At 45.5% G+C, this 20,039-nt stretch overlaps 1 protein-coding gene across 5 annotated transcripts in view; it reads left to right on the top strand.

The window, feature by feature from the left end:
* TSPAN2 (tetraspanin 2) overlaps window positions 1–20,039 on the top strand; it is a 45,372-nt gene that overhangs the window by 422 nt on the left and 24,911 nt on the right. For all 5 annotated transcript variants that reach the window (XR_004260232.1, XM_032249640.1, XM_032249642.1 and 2 more), the window contains exon 2: window positions 16,257–16,359. Coding sequence is in view for 4 of the 5 variants with exons in the window: in XM_032249640.1 (XP_032105531.1) it covers window positions 16,257–16,359 (103 nt within the window). In the remaining variant the exon portion in view is untranslated. The remainder of the gene's footprint in view (window positions 1–16,256; window positions 16,360–20,039) is intronic.

The raw sequence follows: 20,039 nt of genomic DNA on the forward strand, positions 1-20,039 counted from the left end.
TCCCAGCTGGTGACCCCAGGTGCGGGGACCCAGCCTCTCCTCACCTCCGGAGGGCTTGGGGCCCTGGCGGTCCCTGTTCCCCTCCAGCCTCCCGTGCACACACCCCCTTCTCTGCCTACCAGCTGGAACCAGGGCCTGGCCATGGTGTTGGGAGAGAAACCCCTGCCCTGGGGCTGCCTGGGGTGGTGCTCCATTCGAGTGTGTGGACACACCACCTGGCTGCGATGGGTTTGTTTAGGAAATTGGAGATAGGGATGAAAATTGTGGTGGGGAGGGGGTCGTCCTTTTTCTGGGCATCAGGGAGGGGTGCCGCTGGGTGAGAGGGGGTGGTGAGTGCTCTTCTGGGAAGTGGGTGGGGAATGGAGGGGCTTCTAAAGGGCGGCAGCATCTCTCCACAATCCTCAGCGCAGCCTCTGCTAAATACTAATTCTCCCAGAGATGATCTCATTCAACTTTTCAGGGTTGGATTCAACCGACAGCATTCCCAGGATTCATGGTTCACAGAGAGAGAGGATCTTGACCCTTGTCTCCTTTATTACTGAGACAAGGATAGAGCTAGACTAAACCTACATCCCTGGATACCCTGTCCCAGGCCCTGGAAGACTGTGAGATAAGGTCTGAAAATTGTCTTTTCTGCACATTTCCTCTTGGGCTTTCTTAGGGAAATGTCAGCCAGTGTAACTGCTCATCTAGACCCTGAGGGAAAATGTAGGTCTTGCTTTGGATGAAGAGATTTGAGAGCAGCCAGGGACGGGGTGCTCTGAAACCACTGCGCTGGAGGAGGTGGCTGTTCTATCTGCTCTGGGGGAAGTTGTCTTCCCATTATTGCAACTAATTAATTATTGAATGATGGGCTCCACTTTTGTCTGCCAACCCATTAGCCTGGATGCCTGGGTGACTCCAGCAACTCCAAGCTCTTCAGCATCCTTCAGCTGTGGAAGGTGTGCAGGAGGTACCTCCCGGACCTCCCCTGAACTTTAAAGAGACACATGGCCTTTGTTCCCCTGGGATTTACATCAGGCATACTATAGGGAGGGACATTTCTGAAGACCATTTATGTTGTATTTTTTAGGATTCTGGCTTAATTTCAGAAGCTGTTAATGATAGATGTCATGATCCAGTGACACCCTTCACTCTCATTGCTTATGAATTCAAAAGAAGTTTTAAACCTGAGGAGGAATTCTTAGTCTGGGTTCAGTGCTTATTTAGTGCCTGATATTGTACCAGCCTTTCCAGTGATAGTTGGAAGCATTCACTGAATGTTTCCAACATGTCAGGGAGAGTGCTCAGCATATTTTATTCATTATGACACTTAATCCTCACAAGAGTCCTGATATACACATACTATATTATTTTGTTGTTGTTGTTGTTTGTTTTCTTTTTATCTGTTGTGGGTTTTTGTTTTGTTTTGTTTTGTTTTTGGAATAGAGATGAGGTTTCACCATATTGGTCAGGCTGGTCTTGAACTCCTAACCTTGTGATCTGCCCACCTCGGCCTGCCAAAGTGCTGGGATTACAGGCATGAGCCACCATGCCCGGCCTACACGTACTATTATTATCTCCATTTTTACAGATGAGGAAACAGAGGCTCAAATAGGGTAAGTCACCTAAGATCATGCAGCTAGTGAGTGGAAGGGATGGTATTCAAACTCAGCCTACCTGCTTTTAAGCACTGTGGTACATTCAATTAACCAGTGGTTCTCAAAAGTGGTTCCTGGGCCAGCAGTATCAGCATATCCTGGGAATTTGTCAAAAATACACCTTCTCAGGCTGGGCACAGTGGCTCATGCCTATATTCCCAGCACTGTGGGAGGCAAAGGCAGGCAGATCACCTGAGGTCAGGAGTTCAAGACCAGCCTTGGTCAACATGGTGAAACCTCATCTCTACTAAAATATAAAAATTAGCAGGGCATGGTGGTGGGCTCCTGTAATCCCAGCTACTTGGGAGGCTGAGGCAGGAGAATCTCTTGAACCTGGGAGGAGGAGGTTGCAGGGAGCTGAGACAGTGCCACATTGCACTCCAGCCTGGGCAACAGGAGCGAAACTCCATCTCAAAAAACAAACCAAAAAAAAACAACAAAAAATCATTCTCAGCTGATCCCAGACTTGCTGAATCAGAAACTCTGGGGGAAAGAGTTTTTAATTTAGCAATTTAATTTAACAAGCCACTTATGTAATTCTGATCCATGCTCAAATTTGAGACCCGCTCCATTAAACAGTGATTAAACAAATAATAATTTGTCAATATAAATACAGTTCCCTAAGCTTCTTATCTCACTGAGGAAACAAGACCAGTGGATATCGAACAACACAAAAATAAGACAGTATGGAATCAAGTGACGAGTTTCACACTGTTGACCATAAACACAGTAAGGACAGGAAGTAGGAGCAATGCAGTGTTTGAGTGCCTCCAGGTGTTTGCCAGTGAGGTTAGATCAGACTTTTTATGTATGTGATCTAAGTAAGGAGTTAGAGAACGGATCACAGTCATCATGAGGAGGCAGAAAAGTTCTCCTTAAGAAGGAGCTATTTAAGCTGAAGCTTGAAGGACTGGTAGAAAGGAGCTGGACAAGGGTGAGCACCCCCTCCACCAGCAGAGAAGCAGAGCAAGGGGGAGTGTGTGCCACCATCTGACTGTCAAAGCCATCAGGCTGGAGTGCAGAGATCCCAAGCAGGGCATGCCTGCACAAACAGGGTGTACTTGAACAAGTTATTCTTACTTCTAGGCTTGTTTTCCCATCTGTATGATTGGAGTAACAGAAATATTGAAAGGATTAAGAGGGACTATGTAAAGTATATGACCTCAGCTTCCTATGAGCCTAGGATGTAGTAAATGCTCGAAAAATGTTAATTATTATTTTTGTTATCAAGTGCCTGGCACATAGGAAGCATTCAATAAATGTTAGTTCTCTTTCCCCTGATTCCTTTCATGTTGGGGAATAGTATATAAGTTTGTTAAGTGACTTGCAATTTGTCTTCATTTGAGGATAACTACACATTATCTTATCAATTTGTACTTGTGGATTTTCCCCACTAGAACTTAAAACACTCTGAGAGCAGAAATTTTGTTTTTTCTGTTTTGTTCATAGTCGTATCCCCAGTGCTAGGATAGTGCCCAGCATATAGAAGGCATGCAGTGGGAAATGGGGAACTTCCTCTCCCCCAGTTTCATGGGGATGGGGGCAGGGGCAGCAAGCATAGCCAAGAGGCAGCTGAAACAGACACCTGGTGACGTAGGGGAAAGTCACTGTGTGGGATGGAGTATCTAGATGCCTGCCTTCACTGTAGCTGAGGGAACCGGATTCCAGAAAAGCCCCACTCTGCCTTCTGAAGTTGTTTTTTCCTGGTTGGAGGGCTTTGTGGGAAGTTTGGGAAAGGGGTGGAGGATAGTTTTCCTGGAAGGCCAGGTTTTAGCTGTGACTAAAGTATAACATTTACATGTGCCCTTAGAAGCTCACATGCCTGCCCCTTTGAGTTACAGAATTCCCTGGGTGACAGCACTTCCTTCCAGTCAGAACCTCACCAGAGGTAAGCATAGAGGCGGGGCAGGGTCGTTTGGTATCTGCGGTTTAACAAATCAATTTGCAGCCTCCTCTGGCAGCTTGCTTTAAGTTTCCCTAGGCTGTGCTCCTGTTTCATAAACATACAAGCAGACCCTGCCAGAGCCAGCATAGTGCTCCCTGGCCCAGGCTGCTGCCTGTACTCACCACTGAATTTTTTAAAACAAAGTAAAGCCTAGCCATTAACCCCCCTACATTAATTTCTCTTATCGTGAAACCCCTCCCAACATCTGTCACGTCTAAATTCAGACCCTGAGTTCAGATAGCACGACATATTCCTGTGCCTTTTATTGAAATCACCTTTATTTTTTTCCTATGTTGCATAGCAATATAAATAAAACACTACTCCCCCACCAAGCCACATATGTTGGTTTAAAGGAAAACCTGGACGCTGTTTATTCCTTGGTTTATTGTTGTATGCTCAGCGTTTTCCTATCATTGTGCTGCACTAGCGGCTCAGCGTTACCGACCCACAGGAAGCAGAGCTGCTCATTGTTGAAAAGCAGATGCCATATATGGCAAGTTTGAAGTTGCCCTCCTTTCCTTCTCACCATTATTAATACAGCTTTTGGGGATGCCTAACAGGTGCTTTTAAGAAAGACAGTGTCAAAGAAGTTTAACTCACATGAATCTTATAGAGGCCACCTCCCCCTCTTTCCCAAACTTATTTCAAACAGTAACTTCAGAGCAATCACCTGTCAGAGAGACTGGATTAGGAAAAAATACCTAAAGAAAGTAATCTTTGGAGGCCAGCCCATAAGACAGATAGGAATGTTCTCAGCCTCGCTGTAGGAGAGTCTTTATTGCTGATTTTTGTGAAGGTGGGAAGGGAGCAACAGGGGCCAATGTCGCCTAGTGTGGACCTGGAGAGGGGTCTAGCATTGCTGAAAGGAACAGGGATTCTGCAAGAGGGGACAGTCTGAAGAAGCCACAGCTGTGGTCCCAGGGTTCTGGTGGATCTCGGACAGCCCTGTGTAGTATGGCAATTCAAATCCAGGAGTCCAAAACCTGGGCAGTAGATACTGCCATCACACTACGTGACTTTATTCCTGTCTCCACTATTTACTTCCCTAGGGGACTTCGGGCAAGTTGTTTAACCTCTTTGAGCCTCCATTTTCTCATGTGTATAATGGACATAATAAAGAAGTAATATCAATCTATGCACTCTGCAGATAAAATGAGTTAATATATGTAAGGTTCTAAGTATGGTTCATGCATACAGTAAATACTCAATAACATAAGATATTAACAGTAGTGGTTTTTAAATACTAGAAGCACAAATGGGAAAGTAGAAACTAGAATCCAAGAGGTTCATAAAGGTAAGACAAAGCAGGCAGGTGTTTTATATCTAACCTAGCAAGCAAGGTGGCAAGAGTCTTGGAGTTTATCAAGGGGATGGAGTCAAAAGGAAAGATCACTTCCTCTATAAATCCCTGCTGGTGCTGGGAATTCAAAGATGATTAAAACACAGCCCTTGATCTTGAGGCACTCATGTCTTTATTTAGCCTCCATTTTGCCTTTGATTAGAATTTATTCCCTGTTTTAGTCTTTGCTTCTTGAGGGCAGGGACTATGTCCTTTGGCATCCCCTTTGTCCCAATCCCTCAGCACCTAATAGAGTTCACCATGGCTCCAGCTAAGGGAGTTGTGTGCACTGACCCTGGAGCACGATCTCTTTATTTCCTGCCCCACTTCTGTGCTACCAGGTGGAGGCCAAGGAAAGGCCATGGGAAAACCTTTGGTGATCAGTGCCTCTCAAACTTGAACATGCATGCAGATCACCTAGGGAGCTTGTTCAGCTCTAATCTGATTCAGTGGGTCTGCAGTTCTAACAAGCCCCCAGGTGATGCCCGTGTTGCTGGCCTGGGAACATACTTTGAGAACCCCTGTTTTAGATGTAGCCTGAAGGGCTCAGAGATCACCAGTGGCACTTGTTTCTGACTGAAGCAGGTGTGCCCTACTTCTTGGTTTTCTCTCTTGGCTTTTTTTGACAGCTCTTTTAATTTCAGTTACCACTTTACCTTTATTCAGTCTCCTTTTTGCACTAACACTTGATGCTTTCTAGAATTACCAGGAGGCCCCCTGTCCATTGTTCATTGCTTTTCGCCGTGTTATTCGAGAACATCAGCCATGAAGTATCTTTAGGTCTCTAACCCTGTGCGACAAAAGAGAACGTAACCTCTATCCCCCAACCTTGACAGTTAATGTTGCGAAGCTGCGTTCCTAAAACAAGTGATGCTATACTGAGCACTGAAACAAATCATGTCATGGTTGCTAAGGAATTAAAGAGAGGATGCTGCCAGGAAGATGGAAATACCAGATGGGCTGGGAGCACATCTTACAGATGAATTACCTTAGGTTGCCTTGGCCTGCCTTTTTCATCCTCTTTGAATTTGACTGGGAGCAAAAATACCAATGCTAATTAACACTCGTATGCTGTTTCAGTTTACAACGTGCTTTCATCTGTATCATCCCACCTGATGATAAATCACGACATCTCATGAAATAGTGTAATTATTCCCATTTTACAGTTGGTGAAAGCTGAAAGTCAGGCACAGCAGGTGGTTGTCCCAGGTCTTCTAACTTTAAACTCCGTACTCTTTTCATTGTTTCAATGAATTTATTGGAACATGTGGAATATAAGGTATAAGAAATGCTACTAACTTGGAAAATGTGAAATCTGTGATCAGGGAGATTATATTCAGTGTCAGATTTAGTCTTGATGCATTCCAGAAACACGGGTACAAAGAGATACTTAAAATACTAAGGCATATGGGTGAAGAAGTAGGTGAGAGGTTGGGAAACTCCCGATCAGTTTCAGGCAGAGGAAAAGTAAGATGGGAATTGAGAAAGGGTGTATATCAAGAGACAGTTTAAAAAATTAATTTCAGGAGCAAAAATCTGAAGAGCAGTCAGCACTATATAAAGGTACACTATGTACCAGCTGCTTTCCTAAGCACATGTTATTATTAAGTCCTTTAACCCTTACAACAACCCTATGAAATAGTAGCAGTGATCATCCCCAGTTTACACATGAGAAAACAGAGGTCTGAAGAATTGAAGAGACTTGCCCAGGTCTCAGAGCTGGCCAGGGCAGAGCTGTGTCTCTGTGTGTGTCTCCAGGGTCAATACTTTTAACCACTCCAAGTCTATAGACTATCGGAGAGGAGCTTGTGAATTCTAGACCTGCAGTGTCCAATGTGAAGACTATGCTACTGATCATATGTGGCTATTTAATTAAAATTAAATGAAATGTACATTTTGTTCTCAGTCCCACTCGCTACATTTCAGAGCTCCCATAGGTGCCTAGTGGCCACAGTGCTAGAAAGCACAAATATAGGACATTTACATCATTGGAGAAAGTTCTACTGGACAGCCCTAGCCTAAATTTAGTTATTCTTTCACTCATAAATACATCTATTCATATTTTTCTCTGATGGGATCTTAAAAACATTAAAAAAAGGAGACATAGTTTCTGCAAAAGGCCACTGACTTTCTAGCATAGAAAATTTAGAAAACCGAAAGAAATTCCAGCTGTCGTGGAAAGAGGGAGTGTAGATCTAAAATAAAAATTAGTAGAGGACGGCTGGAGCAGACCGCGTTATTGGAACCATGGGAGTGATGTTTCCTGTCTTGGAGATGAAGCTTTCAGTTTGAAGTAACATTAGCAAGTCTACCAACATAATAATGCTAAGTGTGGGGCACTCACTGTTCTCAGTGTGTAACATGAGCTCATTTAGTCTCTTTAGGAGGCACTGTTATTACCTTCACTTTGCAGATAAGGAAGCTGGGGTTAGAGAGGTTAAGTGGCTTGCCCAATATTTATAGGACCAGTAAGTGACAGAGGCTGATTCAAACTCAATTGCCTAGAACCCCCATTTTTCTCCACTACAACTCCTTTGCACCTATGTAGTATATGCACGCATGTGTTTATTACCCTAAGGGCATTGTTATGCATTCTGAACACCCAGAAGAGATGAATTTCTAGAAGAGCAGTTGGCATATATTCCAGAATGTATACCAGTCTCTGTCCTCCCCATCGTAATGGTGATTGGGAAAGAATTAGCTTATTAACAGGATGTCAGAGCCCCCCAGCAAGGCTAAGCAGGGCCAGGGGTGCACTGGAAGCTGCTGTCATTCATCCGGGAAGCCGACTTTGTCTCCCTGCTCACACCAGAGTCTGTCTAGTCCTCTGTGAATGGACCAGTGCTGCACCTTCCTGACCTCAAACAGGTCCTGGTAAAATGGCTTTTAAGAAAAATCTCTATAGAGCACCAAGCTAGACTTTCACGATTTCTGCTAGATTCCACCCGTGCTAACTTCTTACTAAACAAATTGTTTTGGCTTTTCTAATCTAGCCTTAGTTCTACTTGAAATGTTTTTTTAAAGCATTGTCATTCTGTAACTACTAAAACTGGAGGAAGATCATTGCTTATTGATCAATAATTAAGAATTCTGTTAATGTGCTCCTAAGTAGTTTTCCCAACCACTTTGAAGAATATTAGGCTATAAAATGAATATTGTTTAGTGTGTTGTCTTTGCTCATGTAAAGCTCTATATAGATGAGATGTCATGGTAGTCATTGTGGAACCCAAGATAAGTGATCATATATGCAGAGAGCAGGCCTGGGAGAAGAGCCAGCTGGGTGCCCCAAGGAGGAGGTCCAGAGAACCTAGAAAATACCATTTTTGTCCTCCCTGGGCTTATCCCCTTGGTGAGGTAAGTAAGGTAGACATTAAGTTCAATTCACTTCTGTGACATGGTAGACTGGATTTTAGCTCTGTACATATTTGATCGTCATTTGAGAAAGCCATCTGCTCCCTGGAATCATTAGCCAGTAGTCTATGACATTCATTTTGCTGTATAAAGAAAACTACACAGGCTGGGCATGGTGGCTCACACCTATAATCCCAGCACTTTGGGAGGCTGAGGCAGGAGGATCACTTGAGCCCAGGAGTTCAAGACCAGTCTGGGCAACATAAGGAGGCCCATCTCTACAAAAAATAGAAAAAATTAGCTGGATATATTTGCACATGCCCATAGTGGAAGGAGGAGGTGGGAGGATCGCTTGAGCCTGGGAGGTCAAAACTGCAGTGAGCTGTGATCAGGCCACTGAGCTTCAGCCTGGGCAACACAGTAAGACCCTGTCTCAAAAAAATAAAAAGAAAGAAAACTACACAGCCATCGTTTTTCTCCTAATTCTTGCTGTTCCCTACCCTCCTTCTCCTTCCCCCATATTTTTAAGAGAAAAGGCATTATGTGTAATCACTGAATAAACAACACACTGTCTATCTATAAATTGTCTGCCCTATCATTCGCAGCAAGCTTTTCATCCCAGATTACTTTCCTTCCCCTGAGCTTGTATTTCTCTGGCACTTCTAAATTGCCCCCCAGCAATGTTGGCTGACCCATGCAAGTTAACTTCATAACTATTTAAACAAACTGAAGATGCATTGACACAAATGTGTAGCCCAGTTTCTTTCCAGAGACGAATGGAATACTCCTGATTTTATTGTGGCCTGAATTGCAGCACCCTTCCATCAGGGCAGTGAATTAAGCATTGGTTGATTGTAAAATGTACTCTTAACTGAAGTAAGTCTCTCTTAGTGTGAGCTTTTTCTTAGGAAATTGTATGAGGAAAATAATGGGGAGATCAGAAACACGGGCATCTAAAGGAGCTGCCATGCATTTCCAAACTAACACAGCCTTCTCATCATCACATGCTGCCACAGTCCTGCCTCCCAGTTCCCATTTACCTGGTCCTGATGAAGGCCAGGGTAGCAAGGTCCCTCAGAGACTATTTGACATGGATGTCACAGGTGTTCAGTTCTTGTATTTTTTTTCTGATAAAACCCTTGATTTTGAAGAGGTGCCATCTGAATCTTTGCCTTGCTTTCACTGCATAGCAGAATAAAAATCTTGGGAGCCGGTTTTCCTCTTTGAGAAAACTCAGATCATCTTCCAGAGAAAATGTGCTTCTGACTTTTGCCTGCAAAAATGCTAAGACTCCATTACCCTTATGGTATCATAATGGGGTTTACAATCAGATCAAGAAACTTAAGTGCTCCTTATATGATTCCAACGGGGATGACAGTTGCCACCAAGAGCAAGTCTTAGCTTAAAAGCATTTAATGAAAATTCTAGGGCTGAAGCATCATTTCCAATTTTGTGACTTCATCCCAAAGAAGAGAATTGCAAATGAGTTGGTATTCACCCTGGAGAAGCAAGAATACAAAATTGATTTTGTTCATTCTTTTATTTGAGTGCAGCATGCACATGTGTGTGGGGGGAGGCACTATAATTGTATTGTGTTCATATGCCCCCAACAGTAGAAGGCATGTGTACATTGTATAGATTTCTTCTTTGTGTGCATGGATGGTGCATGGCACACATTCCTGCAGGCTTAGGAAAACACAGAACTGATACTACAGGCTCTAGTTTTGTTTTCTGTTTTTGGGGCAAATGTTTTGCTGAGCATATTCAACAGTGTGTTCACACGGTGCCTTCCAAGGTATCTGCAGTGTCTCCCAGGTGCAGATGAGTTTGAAAATAACACTTTGTGAAGTATTCCCTTGGAGACTTGTGAAGGAGGTTGTTCGCAATTGCTCCTGTCAGCCTGTCTTAATCAGCTCAAGCTGACATTTAAAAAACACACAGAGTGGGGTAGCTGAAGCAGAAATTCATTTTTCACAGCTGTGGAGACTAGAAGTCAGAGGTCAGGCTGGGTTCTGGCGAGGACTCCCTAGTGAGGGCTTTGTGGACAGCTGCCTTCTTGCTGTGTCCTCCTATGGTGGAGAGAGAGAGAGAGAGAGAGAGAGAGAGCAAGCTTTCTGGTGTCTCTTCTTATAAGGGCACTAGTCCCATCATGATGGCTCTACCCTCGTGACCTCATTTAAACCTAATTACCTCCCAAAGCTCCATCCCCAAATATCCTCATACTGAGGGTTAGTGCTTCAACCTGTGAATTTTGCAGGTGGGGGTTACAGTTCAGTCCATAGTATAGCCTAAATGGTACCTTTGTGAAGGTCCTCCATTCATTCATTTAACTAATGTCTGTTGGGAGCTCACTCTGCAGGGCAGAGAGGATTATGTTTGGGGAAAAACAACATAGACCCCGTCCTCGCCCTCCCAGAGCTATGCCTTCATTTTCAAAATACGGACATGTTTAAGTAGAAAAGGTTATGTGAGATATAAAGGAAGGTACCTATCTAGGCCATGGTAGGCTTCCCTGAGGAACGGATGAGAGCTGAGAGCTGTGAATGGGTGTCAGCTAGGGGGAGGGGGAGGTGGGAACAGCAAGAAGAGAGACCTCCACAGGGGTGGGAAGGACCTGAAACTGTAGCTGGAGCATCTGAGGGTCAGGAGCTGTGGTTCCCACTTAGGTATAAGTGCACATGCTGTCTAGAACTTCCCTAAATGATGCTTTTTACCCCAAAAAGGGGCTTTCTGATGGATTTAGTCTCTAGAAAGCGGATAGCAGACATTTGCTCTTAGTGATCCAGTTGGCTGACCTCTGGGAAAGGGAGGACAGTTGGCAAACGGGGGGAGCCCAGACTGGGGAATGATCTTTGCGTTCCTGCATCTCAGCACCACCCCACTCCCACCTTACTGCCTCCCTAGGAGCCATGTTTGCAATTTGTGAAATCTGTCCTTTTTTAAAATGAAAAAATATGTCCTCAAGGTAGGACATTTCATCAGCCATCCCAGGAAAATGAAAGTAAATACAGTAAAACAAAATTGAAATCTATTAGCAAGCTCTGCTTCATGCACAATGACTTGTTTTTGGCAGATAGCCACTCTTAAAGGAAACTTTTTGTCCATCCACTTTGCTTTAAATGCTTCCTAATCATGTTTTCAGTCCATCTTCTGTTTCTTTAGTTTTAGAACACACAGTTTTCACTAAAGACATATGCTTACAATTTGCAATTTCATGTCCTCCAAACTCTCTGGAATATGGTTAGCTACTGAAATAACTTGCCCATGACAATACATACTATAACTGTATCTAGTGGTTCCCTTTTAATGACTTGGAATTATTGTCACTATCTGCTCCTTTTCCTGCATTATCTCTTTTTTAAACTATTTTTCTCCTCCTCTTTTTAATAATTGGCACACTCTTGTCTTTAAATACTATTTTATCACTTTCTCTGAGTACTCGACATACAACTGATCCTCAGAAGGAATGATGAGGATGGGTGCAGTGGCTCATGCCTGTAATCCTAGTACTTTGAGAGGCTGAGGTGGGTGGGTCACTTGAGTCCAGGAGTTTGAGACTGGCCTAGGCAACATGGTAAAACCCCATCTCTACAAAAAATTCAAAAATTAGCCGGCATGGTGATGCACGCCTATAGTCCCAGCTACTTGGAGGTGGAGGATCGCTTGAGCCCAGGAGGTTGAGGCTGCAGTGAGCTGTCATGGCACCACAGCACTCCAGCCTGGGCAACAGAGTGAGACCTTGTCAAAAAAAAAAGAAAAAAAAGAGGGAGGGAGGTCACAAAGAATGGTGCTCTCCGGCATCTTCTCACATGCATTCCGGTGGGCTGCTTCTGGATTGAAGCACCTGCAGGGTTGGATTCCCTCCTGGGCCACCCAGTGGGGATTAGCGTGTCTTTGAGCCTCAGGAGTAGGACTCTGAAACCTTGTCTTCTGCCTTGTAATAAATGCCTAATAAGTGTATTTTAAAGGATTAACATCAAAGTCCAACTTGTGCTTCTGTATGAAACAGTCCATTTCTGGAAAAACAACAGCGTTTCTGGTTTTAATTGTTCCAAAGGCACTGGGGTTGGCACCGGTCCTGGAAGCAAGGCAGCCCTCAGCAAAGTGCTTCAATGGGTATAGTGACTTCATTGTTCTCACAGCTCTCCATGTCCCCTCCCCTGGTGTCCTCTCTCTGGTCTTCAGTTTCTCAGGCCTTTCTCTTTGGCTCCTTGCTATATGTGACATCCAGGTAACATTCACGCTCCTGATGGTTTCCATCAAAATGTGAGCTTCTGTCCCTCCTCCCCTCAGGCAGCCTTGCTATGGGCTTTCCACGATGGTAGCAAGCAAAGGAGAAGCCGAGTCATGGTCTGCCCCACACCCTCTCAAGCCCCAGCCTCTGACCTCCCCCAAACCCTCCTTAACAAACACAGCATCGAGGTAAGGAAATGGACCTCTGTGCTGCCATTTCTCCCTGGAGTTCTCTTCCACTGCCAGTCCTTCCTTGCCCCGTGACTTCTAACTCATTCTTCAAGATGTAAATCAAAATTTAATGACTCCTCCTGCATTCCAGGGGCTGCAGTTTGCTCCAGTCCCTTGGCAGTGTGCACACTGCTCCTGTTCAGCACACTTCCTGCATTATATTGCACTTAGTACTTTATGTGATTATCCACCACGTTAGACCGTGAGCCATGTCTTTTTCATCATCGTTTCCCTGACGCAGAGTACAGGACCTGGCCTGGACCATAGTTTATTCTTAGTAAACATGCAAGGTAGAAAGACAGGGAAGGGAGATGTGGCTGGGGGCAGAAGAAGGAAAGGTTAAAAAAAATGGTAGCTTCTCATTTCTCGTTCGTTTTAACATTGGCTGAGATGCAATGTCATGTCTGAATGCAAAAGGGTGGTTGAGATTAAAAGGAGAAGAGAGAACGTGGGCATGAGGCAGTTTTGGGGGTTAAAATTTAGGATTAGAGAGGCTTGAAGACTTCCTTCAGATCATTGTGGATACCATTTCCTCCAGCTCTATGGATCACAGGAGTGTTGAGAACTTAGTGACACTGACTTACTCACTGTGTTCCTGACTGGACTAGAACTAGTGTGAATTGTTTTCAAGCAATTTCTAGTGTGTGATAGACCAACCAAAGCCCAGTGAACACAAAGCATTCCATGAATCTTAGAGGAATGGTGAGTTAAAAAGGACTAAAGGCCGGGTGCGGCGGCTCACACCTGTAATCCCAGCACTATGGGAAGCCGAGGCGGGCAGATCACGAGGCCAAGAGATCAAGACCATCTTGGCCAACATGGTGAAACCCCATCTCTACTAAAAATACAAAAAAATTAGCTGGGCATGGTGGCGCACGCCTGTAGTCCCAGCTAATCGGGATGCTGAGGCAGGAGAATTGCTTGAACCCGGGAGGTGGAGGTTGCAGTGAGCTGAGGTCACTGCACTCCAGCCTGGCGCCTGGTGACAGAGTGAGACTCTGTCTCAATAAATAAATAAATAAATAAATAGGACTAAAGGGCTGTGTGGTCCGTGCCAACTCCACTTTCCAAAGCGGTGATCACCCCAAGTCTCGTCACAAGCAGCATGAGCCCTGGCCATGCCCTCACCCTCAGCGTGCTTGACACAGCCGGCAGCAGCCTGCTGGGAGGATTCCCTTCCACACAGTGATGACGTTCAGCTAAGCCACAGTTTCCTTGACCCAGGAGGAAACCCGTGTGGTTTGGGGTTGGTGGAATGGATGAGCAAGCGCAGATTTTTTCCCATTGCCGGATGGCTTTAAATTGCAACCTCTCTTTTAATTTTCCATTATGCATCAAACACATCTGTGCCAGAACTGGACAAATGTATTCCGTCTGGGAGGATAATCCCAGACAGCTATAAATTAGAGTTTGTGTACAGAGATTCCAAAAATGTGACCTCGCGGTAGGGTGTCCCTGGGACCAGTCACCTCCTCCGCAGTCTGCTCGATGGGCTGCTGGCTTTGGCCTGATGCCTCTGTCAATAGATTTTGCCTTGTATTTGGAAACTCTGTCTTTCCATCAAGTCGCCACAGAGACGAGGGCGTGGAGTTTGCCTGCGAGGCTTTGCTGTGCATAATTGTCCCAGGCAGCCTCCCGAGTGCTCCTAGGAGGACCCTAGGTGCTTGACCAAGGGCATTGCTCTCTTTCCTGCACAGGAACAGCAAGGACCTCAAAGCTAGTGTCCTCCCAAGTTAAAGCATGACCCAAGAAGACTCTCCCCACTTCTTCTGGATTGAACATAGAAACTACCGTGTAACACTTTTAAAATATATCTTTAAAGTTACAAGAGAAATACATGCTTAATGCAGAGGACTTAGAAAATATACTGAGAAGGAAAAAAAAGTCACCTGGAATCCTGCCCTTCATAGATATTGTCAAAGTTTTAGCAAGGTTCTTTTCAGTACATTTCCATGCCATGCCACCCTTTTTTAAACGCAGAGGTCTTTCAAAAGCTGACTGATCCCAACTGCGTCAGTTACCCCTCACATTATGCAATTAGTGCTTTCCCCTGAGTACCAGAAACTCTTAGTTATTCAACAAGGGAGAGTCCACCTGGTAGAACTCTGCCCCTCTGACTCCTCCTCACAAGTCACACCACTTTTCTGAAGAAGTTGGCCACAGAGGGGATTGGTCTTGGGGGATAGAAGGGGAAGAGGGATAAAGTCCTCGCAGAAATCTTGCCAGATCATCTGGAAGGGTAGTGTCAGGTTCTTTATAAGCTGCCCAGCAAGATAGAAGTCTTCTATATAAAAAGGACTATGTTGCCTCTGGCACAATTTTTCCTTTTTAGACCTCGGCTTCTCTGATTCCCATCCTCTACGCTCCTGTTCCCAGCATCTGTGTGTGCTCTGCTCTGTTTGGGAAAGGGGAGCCTCTCAATTGTTCATTTAGTGGTAGGCTAGGGCAGCCCAACAGCAACTGGATGGGCCAGCAGAATTAGGAGGCATTTTTGTATCTCGCTTACTTTCCCATGGTGCCCTGAGCCCAGAAGGTGCCCAGTAAATATCTGTTGATAGATTGATACAGTGAAATTCGAGAGTGGTGTTTGTAGAGAGAGAACACCATGGCTAGAGCCTACTGGCACGCAGCAGCGACAGTCCTGAGATGGCAGAAAGGGCTTCCAACTTCCACGCTGAGCCTCACAAAAGCCTTCAGAGTAGGGAAGGAGAGGAAGCTGGGTGATGACTCTACCAGCTGCCAGCCTGCCCAGCCAGTGCCTGCGCCAGCCACTCAGCCTCTCCATGAACCACACAGCACACAGACCACGCTTTTTCAGAAAATTATTTTTTCCTTTCTCACTTTCCATGGAAACTCAAAATAGCAACCAAAAAAAAAAAAAAAAAGACTGGGCTATCTCTCTACCAGCAAAACCATCCCCATTCAGAGCAGTGGCCATAGAGGAAGCGGGGAGAGGGTTACAGATGCCCCTAAAACAGCTTTCTATTTGGGGACTGCACTCATGAGGTGTGGGTGGGTTCTGAGGTTGAGGTTGCCGTATTTTCTTCCCATTTAAAAAAGTGGGTTTCCCCCAGGTCTTGGAGTTCGTCTTGCTCTTGGTGACCTGGTGGCTAAGATGTAGTCGCCTCTCGTGGTGTGGGTGAGGAGATCCAATGTGCCCAGCAAGGGACAGAAAGGCAGGGGGCAGATGCCTTCCAGAGGGAGTGTTATTGGAACATTGCTTTTGAGACACCTCCCTGGCTGTGCTGTGTGTGCCCCATAACCACAGGAGAGCCTGGCATCACGGAAAAACCCTGATCTCAGAAAAACCCAATCCAATGTCACATCGGGGGTCTGAAGGGCTTTGTGCACATGACTTCACCTCTCGGAGGCTCCATTTTCTGCCCTATAAAACGGGAAGGTTGGCCTAGGTGGTTTCTAAAGGTATGACCCGTCAGCATCCTGTGCCTCAAGCCTGCTCTTGGATCTGTGCATGCTCTCCCCTTCCACTGTCAACACAGTGTCGTTTGCCTTCCAGCTGGCTGGATCAGCCGTCATTGCTTTTGGACTATGGTTTCGGTTCGGAGGTGCCATAAAGGAGTTATCATCAGAAGACAAGTCCCCAGAGTATTTCTATGTGGGTGAGTGACTCCAGCTTCCCTAAGCTTCAGCTTGGAATAGATGGGGCTGTGCAGAGGCTTAGAGCAGAAGCTTCACTTGAACTTTGGTGGGAGGGGGAGGGAGGAGGGGCAGGGAAAGAGGCTGAAACGAGCTGCCTCTGAGCCCCTGTGCACTGGTCTAGCCCTCCAGGATGTGTGCTGGAAACAGGTAGGGTGCTGTTGTGACCCCTTCTCCTTGACCTCACACAGTCTACCCCTCCACTTTCCAAAATCAAGAGAGACTGGGGCCAGTAAGAGCAGCCTATTGTGCTTCTTTTCAAGAAAAGAAGTCTCAAGGAAATGCAGCTAAAATGCACTTCAAATAATGAGAAAGCTCCCTATTGCCTCAGAAGTAAAGTGGGTACACCACAAGTGTGTCATTCCCTAGCCCATTTGGGGTGACACAGGACCTCTGCGGGATTTTATTTTGTGCTTTTATATTTTAAATTGTATAGGTAAAAACATAACTCAAAATAAACGTTTGAAGGTGCTCATTTCAGTCTCCCCATGACTAGGGACTGCAGAGAGGAGGGGAGGAGAGAGAAGGAGGAGGGAAGGGAGGGATGGAGGAAGGGGAGATGAGAGGGCTGCCCTGGGAAGAGGCTCCAATGGAAGAGGCAGTACCTCTGCCCCTGCAACAGTAGGAAGGGGTGAGGAGTGTGGAGCAGGGTGCCCCCCTAAGGCTGTGCTCTTACTAGGGACTGAGCATTGTTGCCCTGGGATTAGCAGACCTACTTCTAGATCTTCACCAGCCATAGAGTAAGCCTCAGTTGCTGTGGTGACGGCTATGCCAGGGAGGAGGAGCATCCTGCACAGGTCATTTTCTCTGAATCAAAAGAGTGGAGTCTCTTCCAGGAGAGAGAGAGAGAGCAGGCCCCACTCAGAGCAGGGAGGTCCTCCTGAAGGGCTGGCCCGCAGCTGTGCTGCCTCTTCTTACAAACACTTCCCACACAGCATCCGCCTGCGAGAAGAAGAGCTATGTCAGTTGGGATGCTTTTAGAGGAGAGTAGCAGAGCATCTACTAAAGATAGGTAACAATGAGGACATTCCGCATTTCGGGAAATTTTAGCTGTGGCTCTTTGTAAAACACTCAATTTTATTTTAAGTTCCACTAAGAAAGGAAAAAATGCTACCAGTTTAGCTATGACTTACCATAAAAGATGCATTCTAATTTCAGCATTGTTAAAATGTACACAAAAAAATATATCTTAACGGTGATGAAATACAGTAAAAGAAGTCTGGAGATGGGGACTTTCTAGGATTCGTTTAGAGCTGAACAAACTCATCAAGGGCCCAGGTTCTTACCCTCTCTCTGCCACACTCAGTGTCTTTAGATGTCTCCCCTCATGATTAAAAGGTAGCTGCAGTGGTTCCAAGCATCATATTCTCATATAGCAACATCCAAAAGAGAACAAAGAAAATTTCGCTTCATATAGTCCCTTTTAGGAATGAGTAAAACCTTTTCAGAATCTCCCAACACATTTCCCCTTGCAGCTTATTAGCCAAAATCGCATTCTGTGTTCATGCCTAAACCAATCATGGCCAAGAAGTGAATTACTCGGATTGGATCTCTGACTAATTGATATTCACACCCTCCCCTGGGCCTGGGGAGGGGCCTGGGCCCCCCACAGGACCTGTGACACTTGGACAAGGTTGGGATTTTGTGACAAGGAAAAATCAGAGGAATCTCCTGTAGACATAAAACTGAAATGCTCCTTTCTACCCACACGGTCTCCAGGAGGTATGTACCCTTCCATCGACACACACACTTCGCATATTCTTCCTTGGGGGATCCGGGCTCTGAAAACCTCCCGAGAAGCATTCTCCTATTCCAGAGCAGGCCCCCAAGTGTTACAAGAACAAAGTCAGTCTGTCCTTGTCCTGCGCCACCTCCAAGAGTCAATGAGCCCGCCCCAAGGGACACACAGGAGCCAGCAGAGGGGAGCATGAGAGAAGGAACACACCCTCCTTCATGTTGCTCACATTGCACGAACTGCTGACTTCGTAAATATTCCCCACAATTTCTAACTTAGGCGTAGCCTAGCCACAACTCAGCGGCCACTGATTAACCACAGCAAAGGTTTAATCCCACTTTAATAGAATCCTTGCCTTCCCAGGCATATATAGAGGACATGTTCAGTGATCGATGGCAGACAACAGCCACAGCACGTGGTAGGGCTGCATGAGTGTTCCTGATGTAACCACTCAATTAAAATGAAGAGAACACCGGGAGTTGGGGGACAGGCCTCAGGGTGGCTGGGACTTGAATGGAGCTGAGGACAGGTAGGCTTTTGACGGACTGAGTTAGGGAGAGCTTTATTTATGACTGAATTAGGGTTGGCAAATATGTGGCAAGCAGCCGCCATCTTCTCCCTTGTCTGTGGTGAATATGGCTGACCGTTCAGGAGACTCTTCTGAGGAGTCTTCTTACTGCAGCTTTTCCTAACCGTTTGCACAGGGTGAGCCTTACTTTCTCTCCTCACTTTGAAGTCAGTGGTTACTTGATATCCTAACATAAGGTCAGTCCCACTAAGCAGGTGAAGTCTTTTGTTCCTGAAATTCAGGCATGTTGGGCTTGGGGGCACAGCATGGAGTCTGTATGCCCTCACGCGCTACCGGGTTTGCTCTGGAAGCGTTTCTATCTCATCTTCCTCAGGTGTAATCCTGAGACCTTCCGGCAAAAGCTGCCTTTGTGCCCCTAGACTTCACAATTTAAGTTACAATTTAAATTACATAGACCCCTAGGTCTACGGGGAGGAGTCCACCCTTCGTAAGAACCAGAATGCGGGAAAACACCAGTGAGTGCAGGTCCACCCACCAAGTCTCCTTGAGCCTACTGCCTTAACCCCAGCCACCCACCCACCCTCACTGCCAAGTTTGAGTTTGAAAGATTTAAATCTCTATCACATAATTTTTCTGAGATTGAACTGGAGATTTTTCAGCAGTAGGAGGGAAAATCCATTTTTAAAGACCCTGAAGACTGGGTTATGTGAATCACATCTGAAAAGAGCCAGCTGTCTCTCAGTGATAATCAACATCTGTCTATTTAAAAATCTCTTCGTGGTTATTTTACCGTTTTGGATTTCACCTAATATTTGGTTTTATGTTAACAGTTATGAGGTGCCTCTATTCTTCCCACATTTAGTCAGTTCCTCCATTTGAGACAAAAAATATAACCTATCAGTGTAACCTAAATATAACCCACTGGCCAGCGTTCACAGTCCTGGGCTCTGCCGTCACACAAAAATGTATAAGGATTCTGTAACTGCCCCCATGTAACTTGTAATAGAAATGAAAAGACTCATAGACTTCACAATTTAAATTACAATAAAAATTAGCATGTGACTAACGGCCAACTAAGTGGTGTTTGCAGTGGGTGCATTAGAGGTCATTCTAAACTGGTAAGGAAAGAAGGATTTGAGTTAGGTTTTAAAGACCAGGCTGTAATCAATGGAGAAGAGAAAGAATGGGGACTGCAAAGGCTGAGGGGGAGGAAGGCACAAGCATGGCTGTGGGGAGGGCTCAGCGGGCCGGGCAGGGCCGTGGCTCTGTTGGAGTCTGAGGACTGGGGCATGATGAGCAGAAGGATTCAGAACATCGGGAGGGAGAAGGGACGAGTATAGAGGCCTTTGAATGTCAGGGTTAAGTTGGTAAACAGTAGA

Source organism: Sapajus apella, unplaced genomic scaffold (assembly GCF_009761245.1).
Source record: "Sapajus apella isolate SASKATOON/1434 unplaced genomic scaffold, GSC_monkey_1.0 scaffold69, whole genome shotgun sequence".
Classification (NCBI taxonomy): Eukaryota; Metazoa; Chordata; class Mammalia; order Primates; family Cebidae; genus Sapajus; species Sapajus apella.